The 15721-nt window shown below is 48.5% G+C and overlaps 1 protein-coding gene and 3 non-coding genes across 6 annotated transcripts; all 4 read left to right on the top strand.

Annotated features, from left to right (window-relative positions):
• Window positions 1-8148: 8148 nt before the first annotated feature.
• Window positions 8149-15321, top strand: LOC118381531 (60S ribosomal protein L10). 3 transcript variants are annotated; one of them, XM_052507571.1, is made up of 6 exons: window positions 8149-8305; window positions 9593-9651; window positions 13415-13522; window positions 13678-13861; window positions 14472-14634; window positions 14966-15321. In XM_052507571.1, the coding sequence occupies exons 1-6, from the start codon at window positions 8283-8285 to the stop codon at window positions 15119-15121; spliced, it is 693 nt and encodes a 230-aa protein (XP_052363531.1). In that variant the 5' UTR covers window positions 8149-8282; the 3' UTR covers window positions 15122-15321. The 3 variants fall into 3 exon arrangements, with proteins under 3 accessions (XP_052363531.1, XP_052363533.1, XP_052363532.1); XM_052507573.1 differs by having other exon boundaries at window positions 8154-8305; window positions 13723-13861; XM_052507572.1 differs by having other exon boundaries at window positions 8290-8377.
• On the top strand, window positions 10443-10575 carry LOC127923538 (small nucleolar RNA SNORA70). Its single transcript, XR_008114648.1, has one exon. It is a non-coding gene; the product is annotated as a small nucleolar RNA SNORA70 (small nucleolar RNA).
• LOC118380471 (small nucleolar RNA SNORA70) lies at window positions 13892-14024 on the top strand. The gene has a single exon (XR_004824872.2). It is a non-coding gene; the product is annotated as a small nucleolar RNA SNORA70 (small nucleolar RNA).
• On the top strand, window positions 14758-14891 carry LOC118381532 (small nucleolar RNA SNORA70). The gene has a single exon (XR_004825110.1). It is a non-coding gene; the product is annotated as a small nucleolar RNA SNORA70 (small nucleolar RNA).
• Window positions 15322-15721: the final 400 nt, after the last annotated feature.

Below are 15721 nucleotides of genomic sequence, written 5' to 3'. Positions count from 1 at the left end.
CCAGTAAAGACCTAAAGACTGCGTCGGTCAGTTGGATCAGCAGACCACTCCAGTAAAGACCTAAAGACTGCGTCGGTCAGTTGGATCAGCAGACCACTCCAGTAAAGACCTAAAGACTGTGTCGGTCAGTTGGATCAGCAGACCACTCCAGTAAAGACCTAAAGACTGTGTCGGTCAGTTGGATCAGCAGACCACTCCAGTAAAGACTGACTGTCGTCAGTTGGATCAGCAGACCATTCCAGTAAAGACTTAAAGACTCAGTTGGATCAGCAGACCACTCCAGTAAAGACCTAAAGACTGCGTCGGTCAGTTGGATCAGCAGACCACTCCAGTAAAGACTTAAAGACTGCGTCGGTCAGTTGGATCAGCAGACCACTCCAGTAAAGACCTAAAGACTGTGTCGGTCAGTTGGATCAGCAGACCACTCCAGTAAAGACCTAAAGACTGCGTCGGTCAGTTTGATCAGCAGACCATTCCAGTAAAGACTTAAAGACTGTGTCGGTCAGTTGGATCAGCAGACCACTCCAGTAAAGACCTAAAGACTGCGTCGGTCAGTTGGATCAGCAGACCACTCCAGTAAAGACTTAAAGACTGCGTCGGTCAGTTGGATCAGCAGACCACTCCAGTAAAGACTGCGTCGGTCAGTTGGATCAGCAGACCATTCCAGTAAAGACTGTGTCGGTCAGTTGGATCAGCAGACCACTCCAGTAAAGACTGACTGTCGGTCAGTTGGATCAGCAGACCACTCCAGTAAAGACCTAAAGACTGCGTCGGTCAGTTGGATCAGCAGACCACTCCAGTAAAGACCTAAAGACTGCGTCGGTCAGTTGGATCAGCAGACCACTCCAGTAAAGACTTAAAGACTGTGTCGGTCAGTTGGATCAGCAGACCACTCCAGTAAAGACCTAAAGACTGCGTCCGTCAGTTGGATCAGCAGACCATTCCAGTAAAGACTTAAAGACTATGTCGGTCAGTTGGATCAGCAGACCATTCCAGTAAAGACTGCGTCGGTCAGTTGGATCAGCAGACCATTCCAGTAAAGACTTAAAGACTGCGTTGGTCAGTTGGATCAGCAGACCACTCCAGTAAAGACCTAAAGACTGCGTCGGTCAGTTGGATCAGCAGACCACTCCAGTAAAGACCTAAAGACTGCGTTGGTCAGTTGGATCAGCAGACCACTCCAGTAAAGACTGCGTCGGTCAGTTGGATCAGCAGACCACTCCAGTAAAGACCTAAAGACTGCGTCGGTCAGTTGCATCAGCAGACCATTCCAGTAAAGACTTAAAGACTGCGTCGGTCAGTTCGATCAGCATACCACTCCAGTAAAGACATAAAGACTGCGTCGGTCAGTTGGATCAGCAGACCACTCCAGTAAAGACCTAAAGACTGCGTCGGTCAGTTGGATCAGCAGACCATTCCAGTAAAGACCTAAAGACTGCGTCGGTCAGTTGGATCAGCAGACCACTCCAGTAAAGACCTAAAGACTGCGTCGGTCAGTTGGATCAGCAGACCACTCCAGTAAAGACTAAAGACTGTGTCGGTCAGTTGGATCAGCAGACCACTCCAGTAAAGACCTAAAGACTGCGTCGGTCAGTTGGATCAGCAGACCACTCCAGTAAAGACTAAAGACTGCGTCGGTCAGTTGGATCAGCAGACCACTCCAGTAAAGACTGTGTCGGTCAAAGACTGTGTCGGGTCAGTTGGATCAGCAGACCATTCCAGTAAAGACCTAAAGACTGCGTCGGTCAGTTGGATCAGCAGACCACTCCAGTAAAGACTTAAAGACTGCGTCGGTCAGTTGGATCAGCAGACCACTCCAGTAAAGACTTAAAGACTGCGTCGGTCAGTTGGATCAGCAGACCATTCCAGTAAAGACTTAAAGACTGCGTCGGTCAGTTGGATCAGCAGACCACTCCAGTAAAGACCTAAAGACTGCGTCGGTCAGTTGGATCAGCAGACCACTCCAGTAAAGACCTAAAGAATGCGTCGGTCAGTTTGATCAGCAGACCACTCCAGTAAAGACTTAAAGACTGTGTCGGTCAGTTGGATCAGCAGACCACTCCAGTAAAGACCTAAAGACTGTGTCGGTCAGTTGGATCAGCAGACCATTCCAGTAAAGACTGTGTCGGTCAGTTGGATCAGCAGACCATTCCAGTAAAGACCTAAAGACTGTGTCGGTCAGTTGGATCAGCAGACCACTCCAGTAAAGACCTAAAGACTGCGTCGGTCAGTTTGATCAGCAGACCACTCCAGTAAAGACTTAAAGACTGTGTCGGTCAGTTGGATCAGCAGACCACTCCAGTAAAGACCTAAAGACTGTGTCGGTCAGTTGGATCAGCAGACCATTCCAGTAAAGACTGTGTCGGTCAGTTGGATCAGCAGACCACTCCAGTAAAGACTGTGTCGGTCAGTTGGATCAGCAGACCATTCCAGTAAAGACCTAAAGACTGTGTCGGTCAGTTGGATCAGCAGACCACTCCAGTAAAGACCTAAAGACTGTGTCGGTCAGTTGGATCAGCAGACCACTCCAGTAAAGACCTAAAGACTGTGTCGGTCAGTTGGATCAGCAGACCACTCCAGTAAAGACCTAAAGACTGCGTCGGTCAGTTGGATCAGCAGACCACTCCAGTAAAGACTTAAAGACTGTGTCGGTCAGTTGGATCAGCAGACCACTCCAGTAAAGACCTAAAGACTGTGTCGGTCAGTTGGATCAGCAGACCATTCCAGTAAAGACTGTGTCGGTCAGTTGGATCAGCAGACCACTCCAGTAAAGACTGTGTCGGTCAGTTGGATCAGCAGACCATTCCAGTAAAGACTTAAAGACTGTGTCGGTCAGTTTGATCAGCAGACCACTCCAGTAAAGACTTAAAGACTGTGTCGGTCAGTTGGATCAGCAGACCACTCCAGTAAAGACCTAAAGACTGCGTCGGTCAGTTGGATCAGCAGACCATTCCAGTAAAGACTTAAAGACTGCGTCGGTCAGTTGGATCAGCAGACCACTCCAGTAAAGACTTAAAGACTGCGTCGGTCAGTTGGATCAGCAGACCACTCCAGTAAAGACTGCGTCGGTCAGTTGGATCAGCAGACCATTCCAGTAAAGACTGTGTCGGTCAGTTGGATCAGCAGACCACTCCAGTAAAGACTATGTCGGTCAGTTGGATCAGCAGACCATTCCAGTAAAGACTGCGTCGGTCAGTTGGATCAGCAGACCATTCCAGTAAAGACTTAAAGACTGTGTCGGTCAGTTGGATCAGCAGACCACTCCAGTAAAGACCTAAAGACTGCGTAAGTCAGTTGGATCAGCAGACCACTCCAATAAAGACCTAAAGACTGCGTCGGTCAGTTGGATCAGCAGACCACTCCAGTAAAGACCTAAAGACTGCGTCGGTCAGTTGGATCAGCAGACCACTCCAGTAAAGACTTAAAGACTGCGTCGGTCAGTTGGATCAGCAGACCATTCCAGTAAAGACCTAAAGACTGCGTCGGTCAGTTGGATCAGCAGACCATTCCAGTAAAGACTGTGTCGGTCAGTTGGATCAGCAGACCACTCCAGTAAAGACTGACTGTCGGTCAGTTGGATCAGCAGACCACTCCAGTAAAGACCTAAAGACTGCGTCGGTCAGTTGGATCAGCAGACCACTCCAGTAAAGACCTAAAGACTGCGTCGGTCAGTTGGATCAGCAGACCACTCCAGTAAAGACTGCGTCGGTCAGTTGGATCAGCAGACCACTCCAGTAAAGACTTAAAGACTGCGACTCGGTCAGTTGGATCAGCAGACCACTCCAGTAAAGACTTAAAGACTGCGTCGGTCAGTTGGATCAGCAGACCATTCCAGTAAAGACTTAAAGACTGCGTCGGTCAGTTGGATCAGCAGACCACTCCAGTAAAGACTTAAAGACTGCGTCGGTCAGTTGGATCAGCAGACCACTCCAGTAAAGACTTAAAGACTTTGTCGGTCAGTTGGATCAGCAGACCACTCCAGTAAAGACTGTGTCGGTCAGTTGGATCAGCAGACCACTCCAGTAAAGACCTAAAGACTGCGTAGGTCAGTTGGATCAGCAGACCACTCCAGTAAAGACCTAAAGACTGCGTCGGTCAGTTGGATCAGCAGACCACTCCAGTAAAGACTTAAAGACTGCGTCGGTCAGTTGGATCAGCAGACCATTCCAGTAAAGACTTAAAGACTGCGTCGGTCAGTTGGATCAGCAGACCACTCCAGTAAAGACCTAAAGACTGCGTCGGTCAGTTGGATCAGCAGACCATTCCAGTAAAGACTTAAAGACTGTGTCGGTCAGTTGGATCAGCAGACCAATCCAGTAAAGACTGCTTCGGTCAGTTGGATCAGCAGACCATTCCAGTAAAGACCTAAAGACTGCGTCGGTCAGTTGGATCAGCAGACCACTCCAGTAAAGACATAAAGACTGTGTCGGTCAGTTGGATCAGCAGACCACTCCAGTAAAGACCTAAAGACTGCGTTGGTCAGTTGGATCAGCAGACCACTCCAGTAAAGACTGCCACTCCAGTAAAGACCTGTCGGTCAGTTGGATCAGCAGACCACTCCAGTAAAGACCTAAAGACTGCGTCGGTCAGTTGGATCAGCAGACCAGTTGGATCCAGTAAAGACTGTGTCCGTAAAGACTGACGTCGGTCAGTTGGATCAGCAGACCATCCAGTAAAGACCTAAAGACTGTGTCGGTCAGTTGGATCAGCAGACCACTCCAGTAAAGACTGTGTCCGTCAGTTGGATCAGCAGACCACTCCAGTAAAGACCTAAAGACTGCGTCGGTCAGTTGGATCAGCAGACCACTCCAGTAAAGACCTAAAGACTGCGTCGGTCAGTTGGATCAGCAGACCACTCCAGTAAAGACTAAAGACTGTCAGTCAGTTGGATCAGCAGACCACTCCAGTAAAGACTTAAAGACTGCGTCGGTCAGTTGGATCAGCAGACCACTCCAGTAAAGACTTAAAGACTGCGTCGGTCAGTTGGATCAGCAGACCATTCCAGTAAAGACTTAAAGACTGCTTAAAGACTGCGGTCAGTTGGATCAGCAGACCACTCCAGTAAAGACTTAAAGACTGCGTCGGTCAGTTGGATCAGCAGACCACTCCAGTAAAGACTTAAAGACTTTGTCGGTCAGTTGGATCAGCAGACCACTCCAGTAAAGACTATGTCGGTCAGTTGGATCAGCAGACCATTCCAGTAAAGACTGCGTCGGTCAGTTGGATCAGCAGACCATTCCAGTAAAGACTTAAAGACTGTGTCGGTCAGTTGGATCAGCAGACCACTCCAGTAAAGACCTAAAGACTGCGTAAGTCAGTTGGATCAGCAGACCACTCCAATAAAGACCTAAAGACTGCGTCGGTCAGTTGGATCAGCAGACCACTCCAGTAAAGACCTAAAGACTGCGTCGGTCAGTTGGATCAGCAGACCACTCCAGTAAAGACTGTGTCGGTCAGTTGGATCAGCAGACCACTCCAGTAAAGACTGCGTCGGTCAGTTGGATCAGCAGACCACTCCAGTAAAGACCTAAAGACTGCGTCGGTCAGTTGGATCAGCAGACCACTCCAGTAAAGACCTAAAGACTGCGTCGGTCAGTTGGATCAGCAGACCACTCCAGTAAAGACTGCGTCGGTCAGTTGGATCAGCAGACCACTCCAGTAAAGACTTAAAGACTGCGTCGGTCAGTTGGATCAGCAGACCACTCCAGTAAAGACTTAAAGACTGCGTCGGTCAGTTGGATCAGCAGACCATTCCAGTAAAGACTTAAAGACTGCGTCGGTCAGTTGGATCAGCAGACCACTCCAGTAAAGACTTAAAGACTGCGTCGGTCAGTTGGATCAGCAGACCACTCCAGTAAAGACTTAAAGACTTTGTCGGTCAGTTGGATCAGCAGACCACTCCAGTAAAGACTGTGTCGGTCAGTTGGATCAGCAGACCACTCCAGTAAAGACCTAAAGACTGCGTCGGTCAGTTGGATCAGCAGACCACTCCAGTAAAGACCTAAAGACTGCGTCGGTCAGTTGGATCAGCAGACCACTCCAGTAAAGACTTAAAGACTGCGTCGGTCAGTTGGATCAGCAGACCATTCCAGTAAAGACTTAAAGACTGTGTCGGTCAGTTGGATCAGCAGACCACTCCAGTAAAGACCTAAAGACTGCGTCGGTCAGTTGGATGAGCAGACCATTCCAGTAAAGACTTAAAGACTATGTCGGTCAGTTGGATCAGCAGACCATTCCAGTAAAGACTGCTTCGGTCAGTTGGATCAGCAGACCATTCCAGTAAAGACCTAAAGACTGCGTCGGTCAGTTGGATCAGCAGACCACTCCAGTAAAGACATAAAGACTGTGTCGGTCAGTTGGATCAGCAGACCACTCCAGTAAAGACCTAAAGACTGCGTTGGTCAGTTGGATCAGCAGACCACTCCAGTAAAGACTGCGTCGGTCAGTTGGATCAGCAGACCACTCCAGTAAAGACCTAAAGACTGCGTCGGTCAGTTAGATCAGCAGACCACTCCAGTAAAGACTTAAAGACTGCGTCGGTCAGTTGGATCAGCAGACCATTCCAGTAAAGACCTAAAGACTGTGTCGGTCAGTTGGATCAGCAGACCACTCCAGTAAAGACTGTGTCCGTCAGTTGGATCAGCAGACCACTCCAGTAAAGACTGTGTCGGTCAGTTGGATCAGCAGACCACTCCAGTAAAGACCTAAAGACTGCGTCGGTCAGTTGGATCAGCAGACCACTCCAGTAAAGACCTAAAGACTGTGTCGGTCAGTTGGATCAGCAGACCACTCCAGTAAAGACTGCGTCAGTCAGTTGGATCAGCAGACCATTCCAGTAAAGACTTAAAGACTGCGTCGGTCAGTTGGATCAGCAGACCACTCCAGTAAAGACTTAAAGACTGCGTCGGTCAGTTGGATCAGCAGACCACTCCAGTAAAGACCTAAAGACTGCGTCGGTCAGTTGGATCAGCAGACCACTCCAGTAAAGACTTAAAGACTGCGTCGGTCAGTTGGATCAGCAGACCATTCCAGTAAAGACTTAAAGACTGCGTCGGTCAGTTGGATCAGCAGACCATTCCAGTAAAGACTGTGTCGGTCAGTTGGATCAGCAGACCATTCCAGTAAAGACCTAAAGACTGTGTCGGTCAGTTGGATCAGCAGACCACTCCAGTAAAGACCTAAAGACTGTGTCGGTCAGTTGGATCAGCAGACCACTCCAGTAAAGACCTAAAGACTGCGTCGGTCAGTTGGATCAGCAGACCATTCAGCCTTTTGTGCCTTTTGTGCCTTCGGTTTTGTACACCAGCTTCAAACAGCTGAAAATATAATCATTTTGGTTATGGAAAATATATTTAACAGTGGTTTAGATGGTACGACTGTACTTGCTTGTTTTATCACATGTTTTATCACATAAACTGAAATTAGGTAGCTATTAGAATTTTAGCAACCAGGAAATGGGTTTGCGATTTCTGCATATAGTGCATCTTTAATTGAAATATTGTAGAATTCCATTCATTCCTATGGGGAGGACTGATCCACCTGGGGAATTCCAATATGGCCATCTGGTGGTTTCAAATCCCCTCACTTTAATTTTAATTTTTTATTAATTTTACCTTTATTTAACCAGGCAAGTCAGTTAAGAACACATTCTTATTTTCAGACGGCCTAGGAACAGTGGGTTAACTGTTCAGGGGCAGAACAACCTTGTCAGCTTCCGGTTACTAGTCCAACGCTCTAACCACTAGGCTACGCTGCCGCCCTTGCCAATACATAGCAATTAAAATGTTATTAAATAACACCACTGTCGGGGGATCCAAACTCATTTTACCGACCCTTTCCTCGTCCTCACCTCATCCTAAATTTTGGTGATCCCCTTGAATGTTCATGTTGCTTGTTCCATGTTCCCAGTAAAACTACCTTTCCCATTATGCTCCACGGTAGGCTAGTTATTGCGGAGAAATTTTTACAGCCATCATATTAAATTATTAAATTTAAAATACACGATTACTAACCATATTTCACGTGTGACGCCAAAAGTGTTTACCCAAATCAAAAATATAACCGGAGTGTTTTTATCCTAATTCTCCAGGCGAAGCGTCCGTATGACGCACCGGATGTCTCTCTAACTTCCTTTCCTCCTTTCGGTGAGTTCGTGTTCACATGGCGGTGTCTGTCTCTCTTCAAAACATTCTACAAACTCTACCATCTTTCTAGCGTATAACCTTCCGTTTCCTTTCGTAATAAGTGTTTGTTTTGTGTGTTTATTTATACAGATTGCAGCTATGGGTCGCCGGCCAGCCCGATGGTGAGGTTTTTTGTCACATTTTTTATAGCTCGAGATTGAAGTATGTCGCTGGATGAAAATGCAAAATGGAGGGTATGTCCGCGCCATGTGCATTAATGATCCAGCTACCTATATTTGCGTTTTTGCTGTCAAGTAATTTACTTGCATAACCAATCCTTGTGCTGTCATAACTAGGTAACTAGATGGTCTGTTACACAATCGTCGACGAAGTCACGGTCAGTCACTTAGGTAACATGGTGTTGAATGTAGCTCGTTGGCATTTAGATTGGAGACTTTTATCTCCCTCACCAACTTCAAACATCTGCTATCTGAGCAGTTAACCGATCGCTGCAGCTGTACATAGTCTATAGGTAAATAGCCCACCCAATTTACCTACCTCATTCCCATACTGTTTATATTTATTTATTTTTCTGCTCTTTTGCACACCAATATCTCTACCTGTACATGACCATCTGATCATTTATCACTCCAGTGTTAATCTGCAATATTGTAATTATTCGCCTACCTCCTCATGCCTTTTGCACACATTGTATATAGACTCACTTTTTTTCTCCTGTGTTATTGACTTGTTAATTGTTTACTCCATGTGGTGTCTGTTCACACTGCTATGCTTTATCTTGGCCAGGTCGCAGTTGCAAATGAGAACTTGTTCTCAACTAGCCAACCTGGTTAAATAAAGGTGAAATAAAAAAAAAGTTACTAGTTGGTAGGCTAACCGCTAATGGCATAAACCAGCATAGTTAACTAGCCATTGAAGCTTGTCCGTGGCTGAACGGTTATAAAGGTTATTAGTATCGTACAGCCTGTGATTACACAGCATATAACGTTCATGCATTTTTATACTGTAAAAAACATGTGTAAACATCCGTAGTATCCAATTTGTAAGTCGCTCTGGATAAGAGCGTCTGCTAAATGACTTAAATGTAAATGTAAATGTAGTATCATTTGAACGGACTTCATCACACACCTGCAGTGTATTTAGCCAATCTGCAGTGTGGTTCTGGGGTATAATTGCAGCAGACAGTACCTGTTTGCCTATGAGGCCCGCTGGGAGGTGTTGGCCCTTTAAGAGACTCAACCGACTGGCTGGGTCGCCTTCACACCCTGAAAGATGGCTGGTTCCGCAGGACCGCTGGTCACTTACGTTGTTGACCTTTTCCTGTGTTGAACGTAAAGCCAGCTGATATGATCACTTGACAAACCAAACATTGAAAGATGACGGCATGTGGCCTGGTACTGTAGCTGGTAATCAGCAGATAATTGTTTCAAGCCATCTCTCTCCCACAGCTATCGCTACTGCAAGAACAAGCCCTACCCCAAGTCCCGCTTCTGTCGCGGTGTGCCTGGTAAACGCCTTTTCCTTACTTTCTTTCCTCTCCTTGGTTGTTCCCCAATACCCACTCAGACGTGCCTTCCTTGGTTATTCCCCAATACCCACTCAGACATGCCTTCCTTGGTTATTCCCCAATACCCACTCAGACATGCCTTCCTTGGTTATTCCCCAATACCCACTCAGACATGCCTTCCTTGGTTATTCCCCAATACCCACTCAGACATGCCTTCCTTGGTTATTCCCCAATACCCACTCAGACATGCCTTCCTTGGTTATTCCCCAATACCCACTCAGACGTGCCTTCCTTGGTTATTCCCCAATACCCACTCAGACGTGCCTTCCTTGGTTATTCCCCAATACCCACTCAGACGTGCCTTCCTTGGTTATTCCCCAATACCCACTCAGACGTGCCTTCCTTGGTTATTCCCCAATACCCACTCAGACGTGCCTTCCTTGGTTATTCCCCAATACCCACTCAGACGTGCCTTCCTTGGTTATTCCCCAATACCCACTCAGGCGTGCCTTGAACAGTGATGTGCAGACATGGTCATACTCGTAATCGTATCCGTAAGTTGATAGATCAGATGATACTTGTGATCGGGGGAAAAATGTCATGTTTTAATATGCTTAAGTAGATGACCCCAAAACACCTTCCTGTGTGTTTCTAGACCAAACAAGCAGCAGGTTAGGAACCACGGGGGTGTTTGTATCTGACCGGTGTTTGTACAAAAAAAAAGTCATTCTGAAAATTGCCCATAAGTTACGATACTAGTTCTGTTTGACTACTCGGCACCGTGTTCTGAACTGCAGCTTATTAAGCCGACCAGTCTCGCTGCAGTGCGGTTCTGGTGTGCAATGGCTGCAGACAGTGACTCTGTGGTTGTGTATGAGGCCAGCTGGGAGGTGCTGGCCCCTTTAAGGGACCGCTGAGACAAAACGTGACCTGTTTATGCTGAACTACAGAGGGAATTGGCTGTTTTGCATGTCCGCTTGATGTCTTAAAGAAATTACACTCAGACCTACGTCAACTATTCCCTGTATGTAATGTGCCCTGCTCTCTGTCCCCTCCTGTATGTAATGTGCCCTGCTCTCTGTCCCCTCCTGTATGTAATGTGCCCTGCTCTCTGTGTCCTCCTGTATGTAATGTGCCCTGCTCTCTGTGTCCTCCTGTATGTAATGTGCCCTGCTCTCTGTCTCCTCCTGTATGTAATGTGCTCTGCTCTCTGTCCCCTCCTGTATGTAATGTGCCCTGCTCTCTGGCCCCTCCTGTATGTAATGTGCTCTGCTCTCTGTCCCCTCCTGTGTGTAATGTGCCCTGCTCTCTGTCCCCTCCTGTATGTAATGTGCTCTGCTCTCTGTCCCCTCCTGTATGTAATGTGCCCTGCTCTCTGTGTCCTCCTGTATGTAATGTGCCCTGCTCTCTGTCCCTCCTGTATGTAATGTGCCCTGCTCTCTGTCCCCTCCTGTATGTAATGTGCCCTGCTCTCTGTCCCCTCCTGTATGTAATGTGCCTGCTCTCTGTCCCTCCTGTATGTAATGTGCCCTGCTCTCTGTGTCCTCCTGTGTGTAATGTGCCCTGCTCTCTGTCCCCTCCTGTATGTAATGTGCCCTGCTCTCTGTCTCCTCCTGTATGTAATGTGCCCTGCTCTCTGGCCCCTCCTGTATGTAATGTGCCCTGCTCTCTGTGTCCTCCTGTATGTAATGTGCCCTGCTCTCTGTCCCCTCCTGTATGTAATGTGCCCTGCTCTCTGTCCCCTCCTGTATGTAATGTGCCCTGCTCTCTGTGTCCTCCTGTATGTAATGTGCCCTGCTCTCTGTGTCCTCCTGTATGTAATGTGCCCTGCTCTCTGTGTCCTCCTGTATGTAATGTGCCCTGCTCTCTGTGTCCTCCTGTATGTAATGTGCCCTGCTCTCTGTCTCCTCCTGTATGTAATGTGCCCTGCTCTCTGTCTCCTCCTGTATGTAATGTGCCCTGCTCTCTGTGTCCTCCTGTATGTAATGTGCCCTGCTCTCTGTCCCCTCCTGTATGTAATGTGCCCTGCTCTCTGTCCCCTCCTGTATGTAATGTGCCCTGCTCTCTGTCCCTCCTGTATGTAATGTGCCCTGCTCTCTGTCCCTCCTGTATGTAATGTGCCCTGCTCTCTGTGTCCTCCTGTATGTGCCCTGCTCTCTGTGTCCTCCTGTATGTGTGCCCTGTGCTCTCTGTATGTGCTGTCTCCCCCTCCTGTATGTAATGTGCCCTGCTCTCTGTCCCCTCCTGTATGTAATGTGCCCTGCTCTCTGTGTCCTCCTGTATGTAATGTGCCCTGCTCTCTGTGTCCTCCTGTATGTAATGTGCCCTGCTCTCTGTCCCCTCCTGTATGTAATGTGCCCTGCTCTCTGTCTCCTCCTGTATGTAATGTGCCCTGCTCTCTGTCCCCTCCTGTATGTAATGTGCCCTGCTCTCTGTCCCTCCTGTATGTAATGTGCCCTGCTCTCTGTCCCTCCTGTATGTAATGTGCCCTGCTCTCTGTCCCCTCCTGTATGTAATGTGCCCTGCTCTCTGTCCCCTCCTGTGTGTAATGTGCCCTGCTCTCTGTCCCCTCCTGTATGTGCCCTGCTCTCTGTCCCCTCCTGTATGTAATGTGCTCTGCTCTCTGTCCCTCCTGTATGTAATGTGCCCTGCTCTCTGTGTCCTCTGCTCTCTGTCCCCTCCTGTATGTAATGTGCCTGCTCTCTGTGTCCTCCTGTGTGTAATGTGCCCTGCTCTCTGTCCCCTCCTGTATGTAATGTGCCCTGCTCTCTGTCCCCTCCTGTATGTAATGTGCCCTGCTCTCTGTCCCTCCTGTATGTAATGTGCCCTGCTCTCTGTGTCCTCCTGTATGTAATGTGCCCTGCTCTCTGTGTCCTCCTGTATGTAATGTGCTCTGCTCTCTGTCCCCTCCTGTATGTAATGTGCTCTGCTCTCTGTCCCTCCTGTATGTAATGTGCTCTGCTCTCTGTCCCCTCCTGTATGTAATGTGCTCTGCTCTCTGTCCCCTCCTGTATGTAATGTGCCCTGCTCTCTGTCCCCTCCTGTATGTAATGTGCCCTGCTCTCTGTCTCCTCCTGTATGTAATGTGCCCTGCTCTCTGTGTCCTCCTGTATGTAATGTGCCCTGCTCTCTGTGTCCTCCTGTATGTAATGTGCCCTGCTCTCTGGCCCCTCCTGTATGTAATGTGCCCTGCTCTCTGTCGCCTCCTGTATGTAATGTGCCCTGCTCTCTGTCTCCTCCTGTATGTAATGTGCCCTGCTCTCTGTCTCCTCCTGTATGTAATGTGCCCTGCTCTCTGTCTCCTCCTGTGTGTAATGTGCCCTGCTCTCTGTCCCCTCCTGTATGTAATGTGCTCTGCTCTCTGTCCCCTCCTGTATGTAATGTGCTCTGCTCTCTGTCCCCTCCTGTATGTAATGTGCCCTGCTCTCTGTGTCCTCCTGTATGTAATGTGCCCTGCTCTCTGTGTCCTCCTGTGTGTAATGTGCCCTGCTCTCTGGCCCCTCCTGTATGTAATGTGCCCTGCTCTCTGTGTCCTCCTGTGTGTAATGTGCCCTGCTCTCTGGCCCCTCCTGTATGTAATGTGCCCTGCTCTCTGTCTCCTCCTGTGTGTAATGTGCCCTGCTCTCTGTCCCCTCCTGTATGTAATGTGCTCTGCTCTCTGTCCCCTCCTGTATGTAATGTGCTCTGCTCTCTGTCCCCTCCTGTATGTAATGTGCTCTGCTCTCTGTCCCCTCCTGTATGTAATGTGCCCTGCTCTCTGTAGATCCTAAGATCAGGATCTTTGACCTGGGCAGGAAGAAGGCCAGGGTGGATGAGTTCCCTCTGTGTGGTCACATGGTCTCTGACGAGTACGAGCAGCTGTCCTCTGAAGGTGAGGGCACGGGTCATCTCTGGGGCACACATCACAAAAACATGTTGTCTTCTGGAAGGCTAGGTTGGATCTAATCTCACATTCATGTACTTTCTAAATCTCTCCTCTAGCTCTGGAGGCAGCAGCCTGTGTTAACTCTCCCATCTCTCCTCTAGCTCTGGAGGCAGCAGCCTGTGTTAACTCTCCCATCTCTCCTCTAGCTCTGGAGGCAGCCCGTATCTGTGCCAATAAGTACATGGTGAAGACTTGTGGAAAAGACGGCTTCCACATCCGGGTCCGCCTGCACCCCTTCCATGTCATCCGTATCAACAAGATGTTGTCCTGCGCTGGGGCTGACAGGTACAGCACTGTTCTAAACTCCTAAAACAACTGCAGCTTATTAAGCCGACCAGTCCCGCTGCCGTGCGGTTCTGGTGTGCAATGGCTGCAGACAGTAACTCTGTGGTTGTGTATGAGGCCAGCTGGGAGGTGCTGGCCCCTTTAAGGGACCACTGAGACAATGCTTTACAACTGGTGCTGCAGTGTGTCAGACCGGGACTGGTTGGCTGGCTGGGCTGGGGGTTGTGGGTAATATGAACAAGGTGCTGCTCCATGTCAATGACCAGCCTCTGGTCAACAGTAATGCACTAGAGAATGGGGCGTCATGTGGCCATGGTCTTGGCCGTTGCTGTATTTGGGTAATTAGCATTAATGTTTTACTGTAAATGCACAATGTATTCCAAATGACCCTGAGTCTGGTTCCTCTCCAGGTTTCTTTCTTCTCTAGTTTCCCTGGTCTCTGCTTGTTGTAAAAGCACAATAACTATTCCTTGTCTGTAATGTGTTGCCTGTAGTAATGGGTTGCCTGTAGTAATGGGTTGCCTGTAGTAATGGGTTGCCTGTAGTAATGGGTTGCCTGTAGTAATGGGTTGCCTGTAGTAATGAGGCGCGTTTTGTTCTGTGTTTCTAGGCTCCAGACAGGGATGCGTGGTGCGTTCGGGAAACCCCTGGGCACCGTGGCCCGTGTTAGAATTGGTCAGGTGATCATGTCTGTCCGCACCAAGGCCAGCAACAAGGAGCACATTATCGAGGCTCTCCGCAGAGCCAAGTTCAAGTTCCCCGGGCGCCAGAAGGTAACACACTGAATATACATTTGAAATGCGGACACTTGTGAGTGGCTACCCACGGGGGTGACTGGTGTCGATATATAGATGAGATTTGAAGGTCTTAAACACTCAGTGTGCGCTGTTAGATCCCTGCAGCTCATTAATCTGACCAGTCCCCGCTGCCGTGCGGTTCTGGTGTTCAATGGCTGCAGACAGTGACTCTGTGGTTGTGTATGAGGCCAGCTGGGAGGTGCTGGCCCCTTTAAGGGACCGCTGAGACAACTATATTTCCTTCACTGAGAAAAAATGGTTGCCTCTGGATAACATCTGATCACTCTCTCCTTTCTCCCTCCCTCAGATCCACATGTCAAAGAAGTATGGCTTCACTAAGTTCAACGCGGTAGACTTTGACCAAATGATGGCTGAAAAGCGTGTGATTCCTGATGGCTGTGGGGTGAAGTACATCCCTTCGACTGGTCCTCTGGCTCGCTGGAAGAAGATTCACGCCATCTAGACGCCCAACTACAGACGGTCTGGACAGGTTCAACATCCCATAGGATGCCTGTCTGGTCCTCTGGCTCGCTGGAAGAAGATTCGCGCCATCTAGATGCCCAACAACAGACGGTCTGGACGGGCACAGAAGCATCCAAGAGATCAGAGACATGGAGGAGGAACAACTAGCCAATAAAAGTGCATTGTTGAATATAAAACTGACCTGAGTGTTGCCTTCCGTTATTCTGAGCCTTCGCTGCTGATTTCAGATGACTTGAAGGTTGTCTGTAAAATAAATACTGGTTTTGGTGTTGGACCTAAATGAACAATGACGTTAGATTAGACAAGTACTAGTGTTAAAATGACGCCTTCATTTCTGTGAAGCGGGTGATCTCATGTCACAGCATTTTCTAAAGCACTCTGCACCAGAGGCTCTGGTTGACACCTCATGTATGGATTTAGTCAACAATGCACATCCGTGTGGTTGCTGGTGATTCATGGGTCAGTCACCTCCGGTAGATGTGGTTCTGATCAACTACTTGTGTTTTATTTCTACATGTGGTGTTTTAAGGTACAACATATGACCCCCATCACTGAAAGATGACTCTGGGAAACTTGTCTG

The sequence above is a fragment of the Oncorhynchus keta genome, unplaced genomic scaffold (assembly GCF_023373465.1).
Source record: "Oncorhynchus keta strain PuntledgeMale-10-30-2019 unplaced genomic scaffold, Oket_V2 Un_contig_2998_pilon_pilon, whole genome shotgun sequence".
In the NCBI taxonomy this organism is placed as follows: Eukaryota; Metazoa; Chordata; class Actinopteri; order Salmoniformes; family Salmonidae; genus Oncorhynchus; species Oncorhynchus keta.
The sequence above is the reverse complement of the archived record's forward strand: the minus strand, read 5'-3'. Positions and strand labels throughout refer to the sequence as shown.